At 46.9% G+C, this 23,610-nt stretch overlaps 1 protein-coding gene across 1 annotated transcript in view; it reads left to right on the forward strand.

Annotated features, from left to right (window-relative positions):
* The window catches only part of VPS26A (VPS26 retromer complex component A), a 97,314-nt gene that overhangs the window by 14,466 nt on the left and 59,238 nt on the right, over positions 1 to 23,610 (forward strand). The window contains exons 3-8 of the mRNA XM_063961573.1: positions 12,562 to 12,637; positions 14,326 to 14,482; positions 14,706 to 14,870; positions 15,354 to 15,460; positions 16,089 to 16,157; positions 23,142 to 23,284. Of these exons, the coding sequence (XP_063817643.1) occupies positions 12,562 to 12,637; positions 14,326 to 14,482; positions 14,706 to 14,870; positions 15,354 to 15,460; positions 16,089 to 16,157; positions 23,142 to 23,284 (717 nt within the window). The remainder of the gene's footprint in view (positions 1 to 12,561; positions 12,638 to 14,325; positions 14,483 to 14,705; positions 14,871 to 15,353; positions 15,461 to 16,088; positions 16,158 to 23,141; positions 23,285 to 23,610) is intronic.

Here is a 23,610-nt window from a genome sequence, read left to right on the forward strand (position 1 = left end):
TTGCTTCTTAGGCTACTGGACACTAGCTCCAGAGGGACGATCACAGGTACAGCCTGGATGGGTCACCGGAGCCGCTCCGCCGACCCCCTTGCAGATGCCGAATAGAGAAGAGGTCCAGAAACCGGCGGCAGAAGACGTCTCAGTCTTCATGAGGTAGCGCACAGCACTGCAGCTGTGCGCCATTGCTCTCCGCACACTTCACACCAGCGGTCACTGAGGGTGCAGGGCGCTGGGGGGGGCGCCCTGGGCAGCAATGTAATATACCTATTCTGGCTAAAATATATCACATATAGCCCCTGGGGCTATATGGATGTATTTAACCCCTGCCAGGTTCCAAAAAAACCGGGAGAAGAAGCCCGCCGAAAAGGGGGCGGGGCCTATTCTCCTCAGCACACAGCACCATTTTCCTGCCCAGCTCCGCTGCGAGGAAGGCTCCCAGGACTCTCCCCTGCACCGCACTACAGAAACAGGGTAAAAACAGAGAGGGGGGGCACTTATTGGCGATATTTATAATATTGAGCTGCTATAAAGGGAACACACTTTTTAAGGTTGTCCCTATATATATTTATAGCGCTTGGGTGTGTGCTGGCAAACTCTCCCTCTGTCTCCCCAAAGGGCTAGTGGGGTCCTGTCTTCTATCAGAGCATTCCCTGTGTGTCTGCTGTGTGTCGGTACGTGTGTGTCGACATGTATGAGGACGATGTTGGCGTGGAGGCGGAGCAATTGCCTGTAATGGTGATGTCACCCCCTAGGGAGTCGACACCAGAATGGATGGCTTTGTTTATGGAATTACGGGATAGTGTCAGCACGCTACAAAAGTCGGTTGACGACATGAGACAGTCCAGGCGTCTCAGACACCGTCAGGGGCTGTAAAACGCCCTTTACCTCAGACACTGACACTGAATCCAGTGTCGACGGTGAAGAAACAAACGTATTTTCCAGTAGGGCCACACGTTATATGATCACGGCAATGAAGGAGGCTTTGCATATCTCTGATACTGCAAGTACCACAAAAAGGGGTATTATGTGGGGCGTGAAAAAACTACCGATAGTTTTTCCTGAATCAGAGGAACTGAATGAAGTGTGTGATGAAGCGTGGGTTACCCCAGATAGAAAACTGCTAATTTCAAAGAAGTTATTGGCATTATACCCTTTCCCGCCAGAGGTTACGGCGCGCTGGAAACACTTCCTAGGGTGGATAAGGTGCTCACACGCTTATCAAAGCAAGTGGCGTTACCGTCTCCTGATACGGCCGCCCTCAAGGATCCAGCTGATAGGAGGCTGGAGAATACATTAAAAAGTATATACACACATACGGGTGTTATACTGAGACCAGCAATCGCCTCAGCCTGGATGTGCTGGCGTGGCTTGGTCGGAGTCACTGTCTGAAAATATTGATACCCTGGATAGGGACAGTATTTTACTGACTATAGAGCAGTTAAAGGATGCATTTCTTTATCTGCGAGATGCACAGAGAGATATTTGCACTCTGGCATCAAGAGTAAGTGCGATGTCCATATCTGCCAGAAGAAGTTTATGGACGCGCCAGTGGTCAGGTGATGCGGATTCCAAACGACATATGGAAGTATTGCCGTATAAGGGGGAGGAATTATTTGGGGTCGGTCTATCGGATCTGGTGGCCACGGCAACGGCCGGAAAATCCACCTTTTTACCCCAGGTCACCTCCCAGCAGAAAAAGCCGCAGGCTTTTCAGCCGCAGTCCTTTCGTTCCTATAAGAACAAACGAGCAAAAGGACATTCCTATTTGCCCCGAGGCAAAGGAAAGGGTAAGAGACTGCAACAAGCAGCTCCTTCCCAGGAGCAGAAGCCCTCCCCGGCTTCTACAAAGGCGTCAACATGACGCTGGGACCTTACAAGCAGACTCAGGGGCGGTGGGGGGTCGCCTCAAACATTTCAGCGCACAGTGGGCTCACTCGCAGGTGGACCCCTGGATCCTGCAGGTAGTATCTCAGGGTTACAGGTTGGAAATCGAGAAGTTCCCTCCTCGCCGTTTCCTAAAGTCTGCTTTGCCAACGTCTCCCTCCGACAGGGCGACGGTATTGGAGGCCATTCACAAGCTGTATTCTCAGCAGGTGATAGTCAAGGTACCCCTCCTACAACAGGGACAGGGGTATTACTCCACGCTATTTGTGGTACCGAAGCCGGACGGCTCGGTAAGACCGATTTTAAATCTAAAATCTCTGAACCTGTACATACAAAAATTCAAGTTCAAGATGGAGTCACTCAGAGCAGTGATAGCGAATCTGGAAGAAGGGGATTTTATGGTGTCCTTGGACATCAAGGATGCTTACCTTCATGTTCCAATTTGTCCTTCACACCAAGGGTACCTCAGGTTCGTGGTCCAAAACTGTCATTATCAGTTTCAGACGCTGCCGTTTGGATTGTCCACGGCACCCCGGGTCTTTACCAAGGTAATGGCCGAAATGATGATCCTTCTTCGAAGAGAAGGCGTCTTAATTATCCCCTACTTGGACGATCTCCTGATAAGGGCAAGATCCAGAGAACAGCTGGAGGTCGGAGTAGCACTAACCCAAGTAGTGCTCCAACAACACGGGTGGATTCTGAATTTTCCAAAATCCCAACTGATCCCGACGACACGTCTGTTGTTCCTAGGGATGATTCTGGACACTGTTCAGAAAAAGGTATTTCTTCCGGAGGAGAAAGCCAGGGAGTTATCCGATCTAGTCAGGAACCTCCTAAAACCAGGAAAAGTATCTGTGCATCAATGCACAAGAGTCCTGGGAAAAATGGTAGCTTCTTACGAAGCGATTCCATTCGGCAGATTCCATGCACGAACTTTTCAGTGGGATCTGCTGGACAAATGGTCCGGATCGCATCTGCAGATGCATCAGCGGATAAAATTGTCCACAAGGACAAGAGTGTCTCTGCTATGGTGGTTGCAGAGTGCTCATCTGTTAGAGGGCCGCAGATTCGGCATACAGAACTGGGTCCTAGTGACCACGGATGCCAGCCTGAGAGGCTGGGGAGCGGTCACACAGGGAAGAAACTTCCAGGGCGTGTGGTCAAGCCTGGAGACGTCTCTTCACATAAATATACTGGAGCTAAGAGCAATCTACAATGCTCTAAGCCTGGCAAAACCTCTGCTTCAGGGTCAGCCGGTGTTGATTCAGTCGGACAACATCACGGCAGTCGCCCACGTAAACAGACAGGGCGGCACAAGAAGCAGGAGGGCAATGGCAGAAGCTGCAAGGATTCTCCGCTGGGCAGAAAATCATGTGTTAGCACTGTCAGCTGTGTTCATCCCGGGAGTGGACAACTGGGAAGCAGACTTCCTCAGCAGACACGATCTGCACCCGGGAGAGTGGGGACTTCATCCAGAAGTCTTCCACATGATTGTGGTCCATTGGGAAAGACCAATGGTGGACATGATGGCGTCCCGCCTCAACAAAAAACTGGACAGGTATTGCGCCAGGTCAAGAGACCCTCAGGCAATAGCTGTAGACGCTCTGGTAACACCATGGGTGTACCAGTCAGTGTATGTGTTTCCTCCTCTGCCTCTCATACCAAAAGTACTGAGAATTATACGGCAAAGGGGAGTAAGAACGATACTCGTGGCTCCGGATTGGCCAAGAAGAACTTGGTACCCGGAACTTCAGGAGATGCTCACGGAAGATCCGTGGCCTCTACCTCTAAGACGGGACCTGCTTCAGCAGGGACCGTGTCTATTCCAAGACTTACCGCGGCTGCGTTTGACGGCATGGCGGTTGAACGCCGAATCCTAAGGGAAAAAGGCATTCCGGAAGAGGTCATCCCTACCCTGGTAAAAGCCAGGAAGGAGGTGACTGCACAACATTATCACCGCATTTGGAGAAAATATGTTGCGTGGTGTGAGGCCAGGAAGGCCCCGACGGAGGAATTTCAACTGGGTCGATTCCTACATTTCCTGCAAACAGGATTGTCTATGGGCCTCAAATTAGGGTCCATTAAGGTTCAAATTTCGGCCCTGTCGATTTTCTTCCAGAAAGAATTGGCTTCAGTTCCTGAAGTCCAGACTTTTGTAAAAGGAGTACTACATATACAGCCCCCGGTTGTGCCCCCAGTGGCACCGTGGGATCTTAATGTAGTTTTGGATTTTCTCAAATCCCATTGGTTTGAGCCACTCAAATCGGTGGATTTGAAATATCTTACATGGAAAGTAACCATGCTACTGGCCCTGGCTTCAGCCAGGAGAGTGTCAGAATTGGCGGCTTTATCGTATAAAAGCCCATATCTGATTTTCCATTCGGACAGGGCAGAACTGCGGACGCGTCCTCACTTTCTGCCTAAGGTGGTTTCAGCGTTTCACCTGAACCAGCCTATTGTGGTGCCTGCGGCTACTAGCGATTTGGAGGATTCCAAGTTGCTGGACGTTGTCAGAGCATTGAAAATATATATTTCAAGGACGGCTGGAGTCAGAAAATCTGACTCGCTGTTTATACTGTATGCACCCAACAAGCTGGGTGCTCCTGCTTCTAAGCAGACGATTGCTCGTTGGATTTGTAGCACAATTCAACTTGCACATTCTGTGGCAGGCCTGCCACAGCCTAAATCTGTCAAGGCCCATTCCACAAGGAAGGTGGGCTCATCTTGGGCGGCTGCCCGAGGGGTCTCGGCATTACAACTCTGCCGAGCAGCTACGTGGTCAGGGGAGAACACGTTTGTAAAATTCTAAAAATTTGATACCCTGGCTAAGGAGGACCTGGAGTTCTCTCATTCGGTGCTGCAGAGTCATCCGCACTCTCCCGTCCGTTTGGGAGCTTTGGTATAATCCCCATGGTCCTGACGGAGTCCCAGCATCCACTAGGACGTCAGAGAAAATAAGATTTTACTTACCGATAAATCTATTTCTCGTAGTCCGTAGTGGATGCTGGGCGCCCATCCCAAGTGCGGATTGTCTGCAATACTTGTACATAGTTATTGTTACAAAAAAATCGGGTTGTTATTGTTGTGAGCCGTCTGTTCAGAGGCTCCTACGTTTGTCATACTGTTAACTGGGTTCAGATCACAAGTTGTACGGTGTGATTGGTGTGGCTGGTATGAGTCTTACCCGGGATTCAAAATCCTTCCTTATTGCGTACGCTCGTCCGGGCACAGTATCCTAACCGAGGCTTGGAGGAGGGTCATAGGGGGAGGAGCCAGTACACACCACCTAGTGGTCAAACTTTTAAATTTTGTGCCCTGTCTCCTGCGGAGCCGCTATTCCCCATGGTCCTGACGGAGTCCCAGCATCCACTACGGACTACGAGAAATAGATTTATCGGTAAGTAAAATCTTATTTTCTTCACACAGAACTTTTGTATACCGTTGTGTAGGCGAAAGCATGGTTCCTCAGTGGGTGACACCTGCTGGAAACCATGGAGGAGGAAGCATGTGGTTCTCTTGCTGGATCCCAATTTGACGTTGCTCTGAGTTTCTGTGGCTGCCTGAACCACAAGGGGTACTATAACATTGTGTAGTTCCATGCAATACCCTCTATCAATGCTTGTTTGGTCAATTATTCATTCTACAGCAAGATGATCACCTAAAACTTGCCTCCAGGCTATGTCTGAACTACTTGCGAGGAAAGGAATAAGACGATAAGCTCATGGACTAGGCAACACTGTTTCCAGACTTAAACAAACCCCATCAAGCTGGTTTAGGATTGACTGGACAGGAGGGTGAAAGCAAAGCAATCTACAAGTGCAACACATTTGTGGGAACTTAGGCAACAGTGTTCAGAAGAACATACCATACCATGTTTGACTTCCATTGTAGCAAGAATGCCATGAGTGTGTTCAGTGGTTGTATCTGTAAAAAGTGGCTACTGTACTTTGAGTAAAAAATTTAGATTCAGTTTTGTTAAACAACTGGGCCCTTTTCTCTAACGTCCTAGTGGATGCTGGGGACTCCGTAAGGACCATGGGGAATAGACCATGGCAAAAGACTCTCTGCTACGTGGGACTGAGGGGAGAGAAGCAAACCTACTAACTGCGGCTAGGTTGCGCTTCTTAGGCTACTGGACACCATTAGCTCCAGAGGGATCAAACACAGGAACTTAACCTTGATCGTCCGTTCCCGGAGCCGCTCCGCCGTCCCCCTCGCAGAGCCAGAAGACAGAAGCCGGCGGGTTGAAGCAAGAAGACGTCAAAATCGGCGGCAGAAGACTCCTGTCTTCATATGAGGTAGCGCACAGCACTGCAGCTGTGCGCCATTGCGCCCACACTAACCCACACACTCCGGTCACTGTAGGGTACAGGGCGCAGGGGGGGGCGCCCTGGGCAGCAATTGATTACCTCCTGGCAATAAAGCAGCATATATACAGCTGGGCACTGTAATATGCGTGAGCCCCGCCATTAATTTTACACAAAATCGCGGGACAGAAGCCCGCCGCTGAGGGGGCGGGGCCTTCTTCCTTAGCACTCACCAGCGCCATTTTCTCTCCACAGCTCTGCTGAGAGGAAGCTCCCCAGGCTCTCCCCTGCAGACTCACGGTAGAAAGAGGGTAAAAAGAGAGGGGGGGGGGCACATAAATTTAGCGCATTAATCATATATACAGCAGCTACTGGGTAAACACTAAGTTACTGTGTGATTCCTGGGTCATATAGCGCTGGGGTGTGTGCTGGCATACTCTCTCTCTGTCTCTCCAAAAGACCTTCTGGGGGTCCTGTCCTCATATAGAGCATCCCCTGTGTGTGTGGTGTGTCGGTACGCGTGTGTCGACATGTTTGACGAGTAGGGCTATGTGGAAGCAGAGCAGGTGCAGATGAATGACGTGTCTCCGCCGACGGCGCCGACACCTGATTGGTTGGATATGTGGAAGGTGTTAAATGATAATGTAAACTCCTTGCATAAAAGGTTGGATAAAGCTGATGCCTTGGGACAGTCGGGGTCTCAGCCCATGCCTGATCCTACAGCGCAGAGGCCGTCAGGGTCTCATAAGCGCCCACTATCCAAAATTGTTGACACAGATATCGACACGGATTCGGACTCCAGTGTCGATGACGATGATGCAAAATTGCAGCCTAAAATGGCTAAAGCCATCCGCTACATGATTATAGCAATGAAGGATGTATTGCACATATCAGAGGTAAACCCTGTCTCTGACAAGAGGGTTTATATGTATGGGGAGAAAAAGCAAGAGGTGACTTTTCCCCCTTCACATGAGTTAAATGAGTTATGTGAAAAAGCGTGGGATTCCCCCGATAGGAAAGTGCTGATTTAAAAAAGGTTACTTATGGCGTACCCTTTCCCGCCAACTGACAGGTTACGCTGGGAATCCTCCCCTAGGGTAGATAAAGCTCTGACACGCTTATCTAAGAAGGTGGCCCTGCCGTCACAGGATACGGCCTCCCTAAAGGATCCTGCCGATAGGAAGCAGGAAAGTATCCTGAAGTCTGTTTATACACATTCAGGTACTCTACTGAGGCCGGCAATTGCGTCGGCCTGGATGTGTAGTGCTGTAGCAGCATGGACAGATAATCTGTCTGAGGAACTGGACACCTTAGACAAGGATACCATTTTACTGACCCTGGGGCATATAAAAGACGCTGTCCTATATATATGAGGGATGCCCAGAGGGACATTTGCCTACTGGGCTCTAGAATAAATGCAATGTCAATTTCTGCCAGAAGGGTCCTGTGGACTCGGCAATGGACAGGTGATGACGACTCCAAAAAGCACATGGAGGTTTTACCTTACAAGGGTGAGGAATTGTTTGGGGACGGTCTCTCGGACCTAGTTTCCGCAGCTACGGCTGGGAAGTCAAATTTTTTGCAATATATTCCCTCACAGCCTAAGAAAGCACCGTATTACCAAATGCAGTCCTTTCGATCACAAAGAAGCAAGAAGGTCAGAGGTGCATCCTTTCTTGCCAGAGGCAGGGGTAGAGTATAGAAGCTGCACCATACAGCTAGTTCCCAGGAACAGAAGTCCTCCCCGGCTTCCACTAAATCCACCGCATGACGCTGGGGCTCCACAGGTGGAGCCAGGAGCGGTGGGGGCGCGTCTCCGAAATTTCAGCCACCAGTGGGTTCGCTCACAGGTGGATCCCTGGGCTATACAGATTGTGTCTCAGGGATACAAGCTGGAATTCGAAGTGATGCCCCCTCACCGTTACCTCAAATCGGCCCTGCCGGCTTCCCCCATGGAAAGGGAAGTAGTGTTAGCGGCAATTCACAAGTTATATCTCCAGCAGGTGGTGGTAAAGGTTCCCCTCCTTCAACAGGGAAGGGGATACTATTCCACAATGTTTGTGGTACCGAAACCGGACGGTTCGGTCAGACCCATATTGAATTTAAAGTCCCTGAACATTTATCTGAAAAGATTCAAGTTCAAAATGGAATCGCTCAGAGCGGTCATTGCAAGCCTGGAAGAGGGGGATTTTATGGTGTCTCTGGACATCAAGGATGCTTACTTGCATGTCCCCATTTATCCACCTCATCAGGAGTACCTCAGATTTGTGGTACAGGACTGTCATTACCAATTCCAGACGTTGCCGTTTGGGCTCTCCACGGCACCGAGAATATTTACCAAGGTAATGGCGGAAATGATGGTGATCCTGAGAAAGCAGGGAGTCACAGTTATCCCATACTTGGACGATCTCCTCATAAAGGCGAGGTCCAGAGAGCAGTTGCGGATCAGCGTAGCACACTCTCAGGAAGTGTTGCAGCAGTATGGCTGGATTCTGAATATCCCAAAGTCGCAGCTGATTCCTACGACGTGTCTGCCCTTTCTGGGCATGATTCTGGACACAGACCAGAAGAAGGTGTTTCTCCCGGCGGATAAGGCTCAGGAGCTCGTGACTCTAGTCAGAGACCTCTTAAAACCGAAACAGGTGTCGGTGCATCACTGCACGCGAGTCCTGGGAAAGATGGTGGCATCGTACGAAGCCATTCCCTTCGGCAGGTTCCATTGCGAGGATCTTTCAGTGGGATCTGTTGGACAAGTGGTCCGGATCGCATCTTCAGATGCATCGGCTGATCACCCTGTCCCCGAGGGCCAGGGTGTCTCTTCTGTGGTGGCTGCAGAGTGCTCACCTTCTCGAGGGCCGCAGGTTTGGCATACAGGACTGGGTCCTGGTGACCACGGATGCGAGCCTCCGAGGATGGGGGGCAGTAACTCAGGGAAGAAACTTCCAAGGGTTGTGGTCAAGTCAGGAGGCTTGTCTGCACATAAATATCCTGGAACTAAGGGCCATATACAACGCCCTGAGTCAAGCGGAGCCTCTGCTTCGCAACCAACCGGTGCTGATTCAGTCAGACAACATCACCGCAGTGGCTCATGTAAACCGCCAGGGCGGCACAAGAAGCAGAGTGGCGATGGCGGAAGCCAGCAGGATTCTTCGTTGGGCGGAGAATCACGTGCAAGCACTGTCAGCAGTGTTCATTCCGGGAGTGGACAATTGGGAAGCAGACTTCCTCAGCAGGCACGACCTCCACCCGGGATAGTGGGGACTTCATCACGAAGTCTTCACTCAGATTACAAATCGATGGGAACTGCCACAGGTGGACATGATGGCATCCCGTCTCAACAAAAAGCTACAAAGGTATTGCGCCAGGTCAAGAGACCCTTAGGCGATAGCTGTGGACGCACTAGTAACACCGTGGGTGTTCCAGTCGGTCTATGTGTTTCCTCCTCTTCCTCTCATACCCAAGGTGCTGAGAATCATAAGAAAAAGAGGAGTGAGAACAATACTCATTGTTCCGGATTGGCCAAGAAGGACTTGGTACCCGGAACTGCAAGAAATGCTCACAGAGGACCCATGGCCTCTGCCTCTCAGACAGGACCTGTTGCAACAGGGGCCCTGTCTGTTCCAAGACTTACCGCGGCTGCATTTGACGGCATGGCGGTTGAACGCAGGATCCTAGCGGAAAAAGGCATTCCGGATGAAGTTATTCCTACGCTGATAAAGGCTAGGAAGGACGTGACAGCAAAACACGATCACCGTATATGGCGAAAATATGTTGCCTGGTGTGAGGCCAGGAAGGCCCCTACAGAGGAATTCTAGCTGGGCCGTTTCCTGCACTTCCTACAGTCTGGAGTGACTATGGGCTTGAAGTTGGGGTCCATAAAGGTCCAGATTTCGGCCCTATCCATTTTCTTTCAAAAGGAACTGGCTTCTCTTCCTGAAGTTCAGACGTTTGTTAAGGGAGTGCTGCATATTCAGCCCCCTTTTGTGCCACCAGTGGCACCTTGGGATCTCAACGTGGTGTTGGGTTTTCTGAAATCCCACTGGTTTGAGCCACTTGAGACCGTGGAGCTAAAGTATCTCACGTGGAAGGTGGTCATGCTATTGGCCTTAGCTTCGGCTAGGCGTGTGTCAGAATTAGGGGCTTTTACATGACAAAGCCTCCATCTGGTTTTCCATTTGGACAGGGCAGAATTACGGACTCGTCCGCAATTTCTGCCGAAGGTGGTGTCATCTTTTCATTTGAACCAACCTATTTTGGTGCCTGCGGCTACTCGTGACTTGGAGGATTCCAAGTTGCTTGATGTAGTCAGGGCTTTGAAGATCTATGTAGCCAGGACGGCTGGAGTCGGGAAGACTGAATCGCTGTTTATCCTGTATGCATCCAACAAGCTGGGTGCTCCTGCTTCAAAGCAAACCGTTGCTCGCTGGATCTGTAACACGATTCAGCAGGCTCATTCTGAGGCTGGATTGCCGCATCCAAAATCCGTGAAAGCCCATTCCACAAGGTAAGTGGGCTCTTCTTGGGCGGCTGCCCGAGGGTCTCGGCATTACAGCTTTGCCGAGCAGCTACTTGGTCAGGTTCAAACACATTTGCTAAGTTCTACAAGTTTGATACCCTGGCTGAGGAGGACCTTGTGTTTGCTCATTCGGTGCTGCAGAGTCATCCGCACTCTCCCGCCCGTTTGGGAGCTTTGGTATAATCCCCATGGTCCTTACGGAGTCCCCAGCATCCACTAGGACGTTAGAGAAAATAAGATTTTACGCACCGGTAAATCTATTTCTCGTAGTCCGTAGTGGATGCTGGGCGCCCGTCCCAAGTGCGGACTTCTTCTGAAATACTTGTATATAGTTATTGCTTAAATAAGGGTTATGCTATGTTGGCATCCATTGTTTGATGCTCTGTTGTTCATACTGTTGACTGGGTAAGTTTATCACAAGTTATACGGTATGATTGGTGTGGCTGGTATGAGTTTTACCCTGGATTCCAAAATCCTTTCCTTGTAATGTCAGCTCTTCCGGGCACAGTTTCCTTAACTGAGGTCTGGAGGAGGGGCATAGAGGGAGGAGCCAGTGCACACCAGTAGTACTAAATCTTTCTTAGAGTGCCCAGTCTCCTGCGGAGCCCGTCTATTCCCCATGGTCCTTACGGAGTCCCCAGCATCCACTACGGACTACGAGAAATAGATTTACCGGTGAGTAAAATCTTATTTTTTTTTTTAATCTCCAACTGTTTTTGTTCTGTGCTTTAATTTTAGATAACATTGAGACGTTAAACTTCATAACTTGCAATAAAAGCTGAAAAAATGTTCTAAAGCTTGATTGGTAGTGTATGTAGAATCCTGATTAGTAACAGTATCTATATTAGCAAGCGGTGATCACTACTCCTTTGTAAATATTAGCTTTGATCTTGGTCCGCTACAACTCAAGTTGGTAAAGATGGAAAAATCATATTGCAGATATCTTTCATCTACAGGGTTCGATGTTCATCTACTATTCTGGAGTCTATGGGGTAAATTTACTGAGGTGGGAGTTTTTTAGAACTGGTAATGTTGCCCATAGCAACCAATCAGATTCTATCTATTATCTTCTAGAAGCAGCTAGATACATGTTAAGTAGAATCTGATTGGTTGCTGGGGTAGACTCTCTTCACAATTCACCCCACCCTCCTTCCCTTCACGTCAACCTGTTAGCATGGAGCTGATTATGTTCCATGAACAGTATTGCCCTTCTATCTGGAAAGCTGTACTTGTGTTTAAAGCTCTAGTGTGACCACCCTCCTAAGGCAAAGTTGTGCTGCCAGAGACCAAATCAGTGTTCTGTTGTGTGTGTGTGTGTGTGTGTGTGTGTGTGTGTGTGTGTGTGTGTGTGTGTGTGTGTGTGTGTTTTGGTGTGTGTGTAGACTTTTACTTGCAGCAAAGTTGTCCATAAAGCGTATATATGTGTGACTACAGTTGTCTTTTCTATATTAAATTGATATGGCTATCGGCCCATACACACGGTAAGAATCGGCCTATGCCCGATTCTCACTATGCGACAGGGGCTAGGTCGGCACATAGTCAGTATCGCAAGCACACTCATTATATGCTTGTGATACTGACTGCGATTTTGGCTAAGTGTCAATTTTGGCTATCTCTTCTATAGAGAGAGACTGTGCTGGCAAGTCAATTTTGACTATTCTTGCGATGCCGACCATGCATCGGCATCGAATCGGGATCGCAAGGTGACTTTCACCTTGCGATCTACACTAACTTTTCTTACGATTTTGACTATATAGTCAAAATCGTAAGAAAAAATCTCACCGTGTGTACACACCATAAGAAAGATGAGATGCACTTAAACATTTCTCACCATCTTGCTTTATATCTGTATAGGTCAACATTGTTTTCAAGCAGCCTGGTAAAAGACTAGAACATCAAGGAATTCGAATTGAGTTTGTGGGACAAATTGGTAAGCCTGGCATTCATATGTTATACATATTTGTAATGATACTATGTAACACCAGTACCAGTGTCGCTTATATAACTGCAGTGTTCACATCTTGGCCAGCACCAACGCTCATTTTCCTCATACACCATAAAAGAGCGCAGGAAAACAAATATTGTCCAGCTACTGGGCAATTATGTGTGCTACCGAGAATTGCAGTGATGTTCAGAGTCCTATTGCCCACAATTGACTGTCCTCCTTTGTTCTCTAACATACATGGGGGGGGGGGGGGATTTAATTGGGAACTAGGTTTTCACCATAAAAAAAACACTTGGGGTCCTCACGCCCAATTTTGATTACCGTGGGTATACGTGCTCCCGATAGACGCCGGGGACAGTTCTTTTTTTTTTTTCTTTTTTTTTTATGATTTTTTTTGTGACATTTCAATTGGTGTTGAAGGGAAAGTATGCCATATTGCAGATGACACAAAGGTATGCAACAAGGTAGACACACCAGGAGGGGTAAAACAAATGTTTGAGAATCTAGTTAAACTAGAGCAGGCCTGGCCAACCTGTGGCTCGCCAGCTGTTGTGAAGCTACACATCCCAGCATGCCCTACCCGAGTTTTAGCGTTACCTAATAGTAAAACTGTGGCAGGACATGCTGGAATTTGTAGTTTCACAATAGTTGGAGAGCCACCAGTTGGCCAGGCCTGAACTAGAGAAATGGTCAAGAGATAGGCAACTACAGTTAAATGTCAAAAAATGCTAAATCGTGCACTTGGGTCTCAAAAACTCAAAGGCTAAATATAGTATTAATGTCACTATAATGGAAACTGAGGAGGAAAGGCATCTAGGAGTCACCATTTCAGGTGACTTGAAGGCAGGGAAGCAATGTAACATAGCAATTAGCAAGTCAAGTCGGATGCTTGGTTTCATAGGGAGTGGAACTGGTAGGAGAAAAAAAAAAAGAAGTAATAATGCCACTGTATAGGTCATTGGTACTGCCTCATCTAGAACACTAGGTTCAGTTCTGGAGGCCGTATCTCCAGAAGGATATAAATACATTAGAGACTGTACAAAGAAGGGCAACTAAAATGGTGCATAGCCTACATCCCAAAACTTAGCTGGAAAGGCTAAAGGATCTTAATATAGTATGTATAGTTTGGAGAAGGGAAAGGGGGTACATGATAGAGACTTTCAAATATATTAAGGGTATTAAGTTACAGAAGGGAAACATTCTTCAAAGGAAGAGAAGTATTAGAACACGAGGACATGCACTGAAACTAGAGGGACGTAGGTTCAGGGGAAATTTGAGGAAAAATTACTTTACAGAAAGGGTAGTGGATAAGTGGAATAGCCTCCCATCAGAACTGGTAGAGGCTGAGACAGAGCAATTTTAAACATGCTTGGGGTAGACATAAGGATATCTTTACAAAGACCTATGGAATAAATAGGGTTGAAGTTATCAGAAGGAGAAATTAAAAAGGGCAGACTAGATGGGCGAAGAGGTTCTTATTTGCCATCAAAATCTATGTTTAAATATATATGTGTGTTTGTTTGGTTTACATATTAAGCAAGTAGGTGACACATCTGAAAAATGCCTTATACATGAATGAAAAATAAATAAATATAAGAGTCACTTAAACGAGCAATCTCAGATTTTTATTTTCTTAATACTAATTAGCCTAATTTACTATTTTGTTTTTCTAGAACTTTTCAATGACAAAAGCAATACACACGAGTTTGTAAACCTGGTGAAAGAATTGGCTCTACCTGGGGAATTGACACAAAGCAGAAATTATGACTTTGAATTCATGCAAGTTGAGAAACCTTACGAATCCTACATAGGTTCAAACGTTCGATTGAGGTGTGTTGTCATCCTTTTGGTTTAAGCATTGATTAGGATATGTCTTTTTGTTTTTTTATATTACTGAAAGGACCGAAGCTGGCATTCCATTGCAGTACAAAAACCTACATGGCAGCACTGTGAGTCCATGAGGTTCATCATTACAGCACAGTGTTCTGCTTCTCTCTGCTGAAAGATGCGGGGTAAGCAGATTACTGATAACTGGTTTGTTTTGCTCTTCCAGGTACTTCCTCAAAGTGACGATAGTGAGGCGCCTGACAGACTTGGTAAAGGAGTATGACTTACTAGTTCACCAACTTGCCACATATCCAGATGTCAACAACTCCATCAAAATGGAAGTTGGAATAGAGGACTGTTTGCACATAGAATTTGAATATAATAAATCTAAGTGAGTGCTTCTGTTGATCATGAAGGGAATGTTAATTTAACTATATGAAGAGCTATCCTCTGCTGAAGATGAACATGAATTGGTTGAAATTCTGAATAGGTCTGACTTCAACAAGTAGCAGTAAAGTTTGTCTATCCATTATTTTATTAGATTTCTGAAAGTCATATAAATACAAAATATTGCCCCCTGGTGGAGACATGAGTGTTTTGAAGTGCCAGACAAGGAATCTGAGTGTATTGTCTACCTAACATGAAATAAACAGTAGTTAATTCTGAACAGAATTGGTTTTTTTTCCCTCTGAAAACCTGTATCTCTGAAGCTACTTTACATTATTCTGACACTTTAAATATTGATCTACCATGCTTGCCTTTTTTGTTTATTAGCTTATTTTATATAGTTATAATATTCCTCAGTTTAAGTTCATGGCATCACGTGTTATGGTTTATTGAAATTTAACCCTTACTGTCTCCTGTTGTGTCAAAGGTACCACTTAAAAGATGTTATTGTTGGGAAAATTTACTTCCTGTTGGTTAGAATAAAAATCCAGCACATGGAATTACAGTTGATAAAAAAGGAAATTACTGGAATAGGTAAGAACTCTATCTCCTCTGTGTTGTTACATGACTTTTATAATTGAGATACAGATGTGTACTTGTACACCTATCCTTTTTGCACCAAATTTCACAAGACATATGGCACGATCCCGTGCTATGCAATTTTCTTAATTTTGCGTCTTCGCATTTAATGTACTCGGTATTTAGGATTAGTTGGGCCCGGTTAAATTGCAAAGTCTGTGCCATGGTAATTGGGTCAATTTGGTGCAATTTGGAAGTTTGTTTCCATGTAATGTTCATCCCTGAATTTTCCGAAGGGCTTTCACTTCTGCGTGGTTGTCTTTTCTGCCTACTGGAAGTTTGTTAGACATATAAGGTCTGATTCTGTATGCAGGCCTGTATTTGGTTGCATTTGGAATGTGGATATTTTGCTGTACATGCAATGTGCCATCCCTCTGTTTTCTGTCCGCCAGCACAGCTGCCAATGGTCAGGCAAGGGGGCAGCACTTGAATGTATATCATGGGTGATGTTTTATGCTTTGCAATGCTTGGCATTCGTCCTCACAATCACGTGTGAATGGTGTTCTGCATCCTACTTATGTTACTTGTACATGAAGGTATCTGTAATGAATGTTTCAAATGAATAATTTATGATTTTTCACAGGACCTAGTACTACAACTGAGACCGAAACGGTTGCAAAATATGAAATTATGGATGGGGCCCCAGTAAAAGGTAATATTGGCTATTTCTCTGACGTCCTAGTGGATGCTGGGGACTCCGTCAGGACCATGGGGATATAGCGGCTCCGCAGGAGACAGGGCACAATAATAAAAGCTTTAGGATCAGGTGGTGTGCACTGGCTCCTCCCCCTATGACCCTCCCCCAAGCCTCAGTTAGATTTTTGTGCCCGACGAGAAGGGTGCAATCTAGGTGGCTCTCCTGAGCTGCTTAGAATAAAAGTTTAAGTTAGGTTTTTTATTTTCAGTGAGTCCTGCTGGCAACAGGCTCACTGCTACGAGGGACTTAGGGGAGAGAAGAAAACTCACCTGCGTGCAGGATGGATTTGCTTCTTAGGCTACTGGACACCATTAGCTCCAGAGGGAGTCGGAACACAGGTCTCACCCTGGGGTTCGTCCCGGAGCCGTGCCGCCGACCCCCCTTGCAGATGCCGAAGTTGAAGAGGTCCAGAGGTTCAGAAACAGGCGGCAGAAGACTTTCAGTCTTCATAAGGTAGCGCACAGCACTGCAGCTGTGCGCCATTGTTGTCAGCACACTTCACCAACAGTCACCAACTGTCACTGAGGGTGCAGGGCGCTGGGGGGGGCGCCCTGGGCAGCAATGTATAATACCTTTTTATGGCTAAAATACATCACATATAGCCCTTGAGACTATATGGAGGTATTTAACCCCTGCCAGATCTCACAAACTCCGGGAGAAGAGCCCGCCGAAAAGGGGGCGGGGCCTATTCTCCTCAGCACACGGCGCCATTTTCCTGCTCAGCTCTGCTGTGAGGAAGGCTCCCAGGCTCTCCCCTGCACTGCACTACAGAAACAGGGTTAAAACAGAGAGGGGGGGCACTTATTTGGCGATATGATTACATATATAAAAATGCTATAAGGGAAAACACTTGTATAAGGGGTTGTCCCTGTATAATTATAGCGTTTTTGGTGTGTGCTGGCAAACTCTCCCTCTGTCTCCCCAAAGGGCTAGTGGGGTCCTGTCCTCTGTCAGAGCATTCCCTGTGTGTGTGCTGTGTGTCGGTACGTGTGTGTCGACATGTAGGAGGACGATGTTGGTGAGGAGGCGGAGCAAATTGCCTGTATTGGTGATGTCACTCTCTAGGGAGTCGACACTGGAATGGATGGCTTATTTAGGAATTACGTGATAATGTCAACACGCTGCAAGGTCGGTTGACGACATGAGACGGCCGGCAAACAAATTAGTACCTGTCCAGGCGTCTCAGACACCGTCAGGGGCTTGTAAAAACGCCCATTTACCTCAGTCGGTCGACACAGACACGGACACTGACTCCAGTGTCGACGGTGAAGAAACAAACATATTTTCCTTTAGGGCCACACGTTTCATGTTAAGGGCAATGAAGGAGGTGTTACATATTTCTGATACTACAAGTACCACAAATAAGGGTATTATGTAGGGTGTGAATAAACTACTTGTAGTTTTTCCTGAATCAGATAAATTAAATGAAGTGTGTGATGATACGTGGGTTTCCTCCGATAGAAAATTATTGGCGGTATACCCTTTCCCGCCAGAAGTTAGGGCGAGTTGGGAAACACACCTTAGGGTGAATAAGGCGCTCACACGCTTATAAAAACAAGTGGCGTTACCGTCTCCAGATACGGCAGCCCTCAAGGAGCCAGCTGATAGGAAGCTGAAAAATATCCTAAAAGTATATACACATATACTGGTGTTATACTACGACCAGCAATCGCCTCAGCCTGGATGTGCAGCGCTGAGGGGGCTTGGTCGGATTTCCTGACTGAAAATATTGATACCCTTGACAGGGACAAGATTTTATTGACTATAGAGCATTTTAAGGATGCATTTCTATATATGCGAGATGCGCAGAGGGATATTTGCATTCTGGCATCAAGAGTAAATGTGATGTCCATATCTGCCAGACGACAGTGGTCAGGTGATGCAGATTCCAGACGGCACATGGAAGTATTGCCGTATAAAGGGGCGGTCCATCGGACCTGGTGGCCATGGCAACAGCTGAAAAATCCACCTTTTGTTACCCCAAGTCACATCTCAGCAGAAAAGGACACAGTCTTTTCAGTCTCAGTCCTTTCGTCCCCATAAGGGCAGGCGGGCAAAAGGGCCAGTCATATCTGCCCAGGGGTAGAGGAAAGGGAAGAAGACTGCAGCAGGCAGCCCATTCCCAGGAACAGAAGCCCTCCACAGCTTCTGCCAAGTCCGCAGCATGACGCTGGGGCCGTACAAGCGGACTCAGGTGCGGTAGGGGGTCATCTCAAGAGTTTCAGCACGCAGTGGGCTCACTCACAAGTGGACTCCTGGATCCTACACGTAGTATCCCAGGTGTACATTGGAAATTCGAGACGTCTCCCCCTCACAAGTTCCTGAAGTCTGCTTTACCAACGTCTCCCTCCGACAGGGAGGCAGTATTGGGAACAATTCACAGGCTGTATTCCCAGCAGGTGATAATCAGAGTACCCCTTCTACAACAAGGGAAGGGGTATTATTCCACACTATATTGTGGTACTGAAGCCAGACGGCTAGGTGAGATCTGAAATATTTGAACACTTACATACAAGCGTTCAAATCAAGATGGAGTCACTCAGAGCAGTGATAGCGAACCAGGAAGAAGGGGACGATATGGTGTCACTGGATATCAGGGACGCTTACCTACATGTCCAAATTTGCCCTTCTCACCAAGGGTACCTCAGGTTCGTGGTACAGAACTGTCACTATCAGTTCAGACGCTGCCGTTTGGATTGTCCACGGCACCCCGGGTCTTTACCAAGGTAATGGCCGAAATGATGATTCTTCTTAAAAGAAATATGGACGCTTTCCTGATAAGGGCAAGGTCCAGAGAACAGTTGGAGGTCGGAGTAGCACTATCTTAAGTAGTTCTACGACAGCACGAGTGGATTCTAAATATTCCAAAATCGCAGTTTTTTCCGACGACACGTCTACTGTTCCTAGGGATGATTCTGGACACAGTCCAGAAAAGGATGTTTTCTCCCGGAGAAGAAAGCCAGGGAGTTATCCGAGCTAGTCAGGAACCTCCTAAAACCAGGAAAAGTATCAGTGCATCATTGCACAAGGATCCTGTGAAAAATGGTGGTTTCTTACAAAGCGATCCCATTCGGTAGATTTCACGCAAGAACCTTTACGTGGGATCTGCTGGAAAAATGGTCCGGATCGCATCTTCAGATGCATCAGCGGATAACCCTGTCTCCAAGGACAAGGGTGTTTCTTCTGCGGTGGCTGCAGAGTGCTCATCTATGAAAGGGCCGCAGATTCGGCATTCAGGACTGGGTCCTGGTGACCACGGATGCCAGCCTGAGTGGCTGGGGAGCAGTCACACAAGGAAAAAATTTCCAGAGAGTGTGATCGAGTCTGGAGACTTCTCTCCACATAAATATACTGGAGCTAAGGGCAATTTACAATGCTCTAAGCTTAGCAAGACCTCTGCTTCAAGGTCAGCCGGTATTGATCCAGTGGGACAACATCACGGCAGTCGCCCACGTAAACAGACAGGGCGGCACAAGAAGCAGGAGGGAAATGGCAGAAACTGCAAGGATTCTTCGCTGGGCGAAAAATCATGTGATAACACTCTCAGCAGTGTTCATTCCGGGAGTGGAAAACTGGGAAGCAGACTTCCTCAGCAGGCATGACCTCCACCCGGGAGAGTGGGGACTTCATCGGGAAGTCTTCCACATGATTGTAAACCGTTGTGAAAAACCAAAGGTGGACATGATGGCGTCCCGCCTGAACAAAAAACTAGATATTGCGCCAGGTCAAGGGACCCTCAGGCAATAGCGGTGGACGCTCTGGTAACACTGTGGATGTACCAGTCAGAGTATGTGTTCCCTCCTATGCCTCTCATACAAAAAGTACTGAGAATCATAAGAGGGAGATGAGTAAGAATGATACTCGTGGTTCCGGATTGGCCAAGAAGGACTTGGTACCCAAAACTTCAAGAGATGTTCACGGAAGACCCGTGGCCTCTACCTTTAAGAAAGGACCTGCTCCAGCAGGGGCCTTGTCTGTTCCAAGACTTACCGCGGCCGCGTTTGACGGCATGGCGGTTGAACGCCGGATCCTGAAAGGGCATTCCAGATGAAGTCATCCCTACCCTGGTCGAAGACAGGAAGGATGTAACCGCAAAACATTTTCACCGCATTTGGCGAAGATATGTTGCGTGGTGTGAGGCCAAGAAGGCCCCTACAGAGGAATTTCAACTGGGTCGTTTCATACATTTCCTGAAAACAGGACTGTCTATGGGCCTAAAATTAGGGTCCATTAAGGTTCAAATTTCGGCCCTGTCGAATTTCTTCCAGAAAGAACTGGCTTTAGTGCCTGACGTTCAGATGTTTGAAAAAGGGGTACTGCATATACAGCCTCCTTTTGTGCCCCAGTGGCACCTTGGGATCTCAATGTTGTTTTGAGTTTCCTAAAGTCACATTGGTTTGAACCACTCACCACTGTGGACTTAAAATATCTCACATGGAAGGTGACGATGCTATTAGCCCTGGCTTCAGCCAGGCGTGTGTCAGAATTGGCGGCTTTATCATATATAAAGCCCTTACTTAATTTTTCATTCTGACAGGGCAGAATTGAGGACTCGTCCTCAATTTCTCCTTAAGGTGTTTTCTGTTTTTCACATGAACCAACCTATTGTGGTACCTGCGGGTACTAGGGACTTGGAGGACTCCAAGTTACTTGACGTTGTCAGGGCCCTGAAAAATATGTTTCCAGGAAGGCTGGAGTCAGAAAATCTGACTCGCTGTTTAGCCTGTATGCACCCAACAAGATGGGTGCTCCTGCTTCTAAGCAGACGATTGCTCGCTGGATTTGTAATACAATTCAGTTTACACATTCTGTGGCAGGCCTGCCACAGCCAAAACCGGTAAAAGCCCATTCCAAAAGGAAGGGGGCTCATCTTGGGCGACTGCCCGAGGGGTCTCGGCTTTACAACTTTGCCGAGCAGTTACTTGGTCAGGGGAAAACACGTTTGCTAAATTCTACAAATTTGATACCCTGGCTGAGGAGGACATGGAGTTCTCTCATTCGGTGCTGCAGGGTCATCCGCACTCTCCCGCCCGTTTGGGAGCTTTGGTATAATCCCCATGGTCCTGACGGAGTCCCCAGCATCCACTAGGACGTCAGAGAAAATAAGATTTTACTTACCGATAAATCTATTTCTCGTAGTCCGTAGTGGATGCTGGGCGCCCATCCCAAGTGCGGATTGTCTGCAATACTTGTACATAGTTATTGTTACAAAAATCGGGTTATTCTTGTTGTGAGCCATCTTTTCAGAGGCTCCTTCGTTGTTATCATACTGTTAACTGGGTTCAGATCACAGGTTGTACGGTGTGATTGGTGTGGCTGGTATGAGTCTTACCCGGGATTCAATATCCTTCCTTATTATGCACGCTCGTCCGGGCACAGTATCCTAACTGAGGCTTGGGGGAGGGTCATAGGGGGAGGAGCCAGTGCACACCACCTGATCCTAAAGCTTTTATTATTGTGCCCTGTCTCCTGCGGAGCCGCTATATCCCCATGGTCCTGACGGAGTCCCCAGCATCCACTACGGACTACGAGAAATAGATTTATCGGTAAGTAAAATCTTATTTTCTTGGAGTAGTTGGTAAAAGTTAGGACCTCTTATTTGGAATGCTGCCTAATAAACTGGGTTTAATTTCTCAATGTTAAGCTATTAACCCTGTCGTGACTAGGAACATTTCATCTTTTCGTATAAGTTTGCTATTTTTCCATGTTTAGTGCCATAGTTACTCGGTGACACCTGAAAATGTAGGTAGATTATGAGGGATACATACATCTTAAGGGCCCCATACACTAGAACGATATGTCTAGAGGCTGAAGTCGGGGCGATTTCCCTTGAACTCTCCCGGGAGTGTTTACATAAGATTCCAAACGATTTTGTACAATTTGACTTTTTTGAGCATGCTATACATCGCATACGATATGTCAAGCGCCTACATATCGCATGTGATGTATAGCATGCATTCACTGGTACCATCAGATACATCCGGAGAATGCCAGTCAAACTTCCTACTATAGATCGCATGCGCTATATCGCGAGCACAAAAAACACACTTTTTTCCGTTCGATTCCATATAATGCCATTTGATCACGACAAATAACGAGTGCAGCACCAACGACCTGGAGGAGTCGACCCGACGCTCACGGGGCCGCGCATCGGATCGTATACACAGCAAAAATGCACGATTTCCCCCTATATATCGGCCCGAATGGCCAAATTGAGCTGAAATTGAGCAAAATCGTTCTAGTGTATGGGGCCCTTTATAGACATTCATAATGTTGACAAGCAGTATGTGGATCTTGGAACATCGGCTACTTAGGGCTAAATTTACTAAGGTGGGAGTTTTTTTTCCAGCCCATAGCAACCAATCAGATTCTACATAACATATCTGATTGGTTGCCGTGGGCAACATCACCAGTCCTAAAAACTCTCACCTTAGTAAATTTACCCCTTACGCGTGCCAGCAGTACAACTGTACAAGATGATGAATCTTCATGTTGACAGTTGTGCTGCAGCGCCCATGAAATGCTTTAAGTAGTCAATGTCCCGCCAGTGGCATTCCAGGGTCCCCTTAGTGTATGTTAACATTAGGAATGTCAAAAAGACCACTACATAACAAATTACAAAGTACGTGTACTATGTCGAAAGTAAGAAAAGTTTATATGTTTTCTAAACGAGTTGCCAGTACTGTGATGCTCACAGGGTTTTGTTTATTAAATGCAGATACCAAGGCTTCTGTATTGACCCAGGTTGAAAATTAGTTTTGTGGAGATTTCCTGCTTCTGTCTTTTTTGTTTTCTTTTCTTTTTTTGATCTTGTACCTCATGATTGATTGTGCAAGGAGTTTGTGCCTATTTTACGTTGTGAGGGCTTTTGGCAGTATTATAAATCACTATTTCATTCCAATCACATGGACTAATACTGGTTGTACTGTAACTCTTCAGGAGAATCTATTCCCATCCGGCTGTTCCTTGCTGGATATGACCCAACACCCACAATGAGGGATGTGAATAAAAAGTTTTCTGTGAGGTATTTCTTGAACTTAGTCCTGGTCGATGAAGAAGACAGAAGATATTTCAAGCAACAGGTAGCTTTTCGTGTTCTGTAATTAATATTAGTGTGATTTATAATGCAATGTAATCCAATAATTTTCTTGTATACTTTTATTTCTGGACATATTTCTCCTTCATCCACTAGGGGCCACTGGAGTGTAGTTACAATGGGGAAATAGTAGGTAGTAATTGGGAGCTGGCACTTTAAAAATTCTCACACTGTGGCTAGCTCCTCCCCTACTATCTCCCCTCCAAGCCAGTCTTAGTTTAGTGCCCAAGGTGAGCTGGTTCACTTGGGTTTAGCTGAAGAAATTTTTCTCTTTTCTTTATTATTTTCTTTTTCTTTCACACACTCACAGAC

This window comes from Pseudophryne corroboree, chromosome 3, assembly GCF_028390025.1.
Source record: "Pseudophryne corroboree isolate aPseCor3 chromosome 3, aPseCor3.hap2, whole genome shotgun sequence".
In the NCBI taxonomy this organism is placed as follows: domain Eukaryota; kingdom Metazoa; phylum Chordata; class Amphibia; order Anura; family Myobatrachidae; genus Pseudophryne; species Pseudophryne corroboree.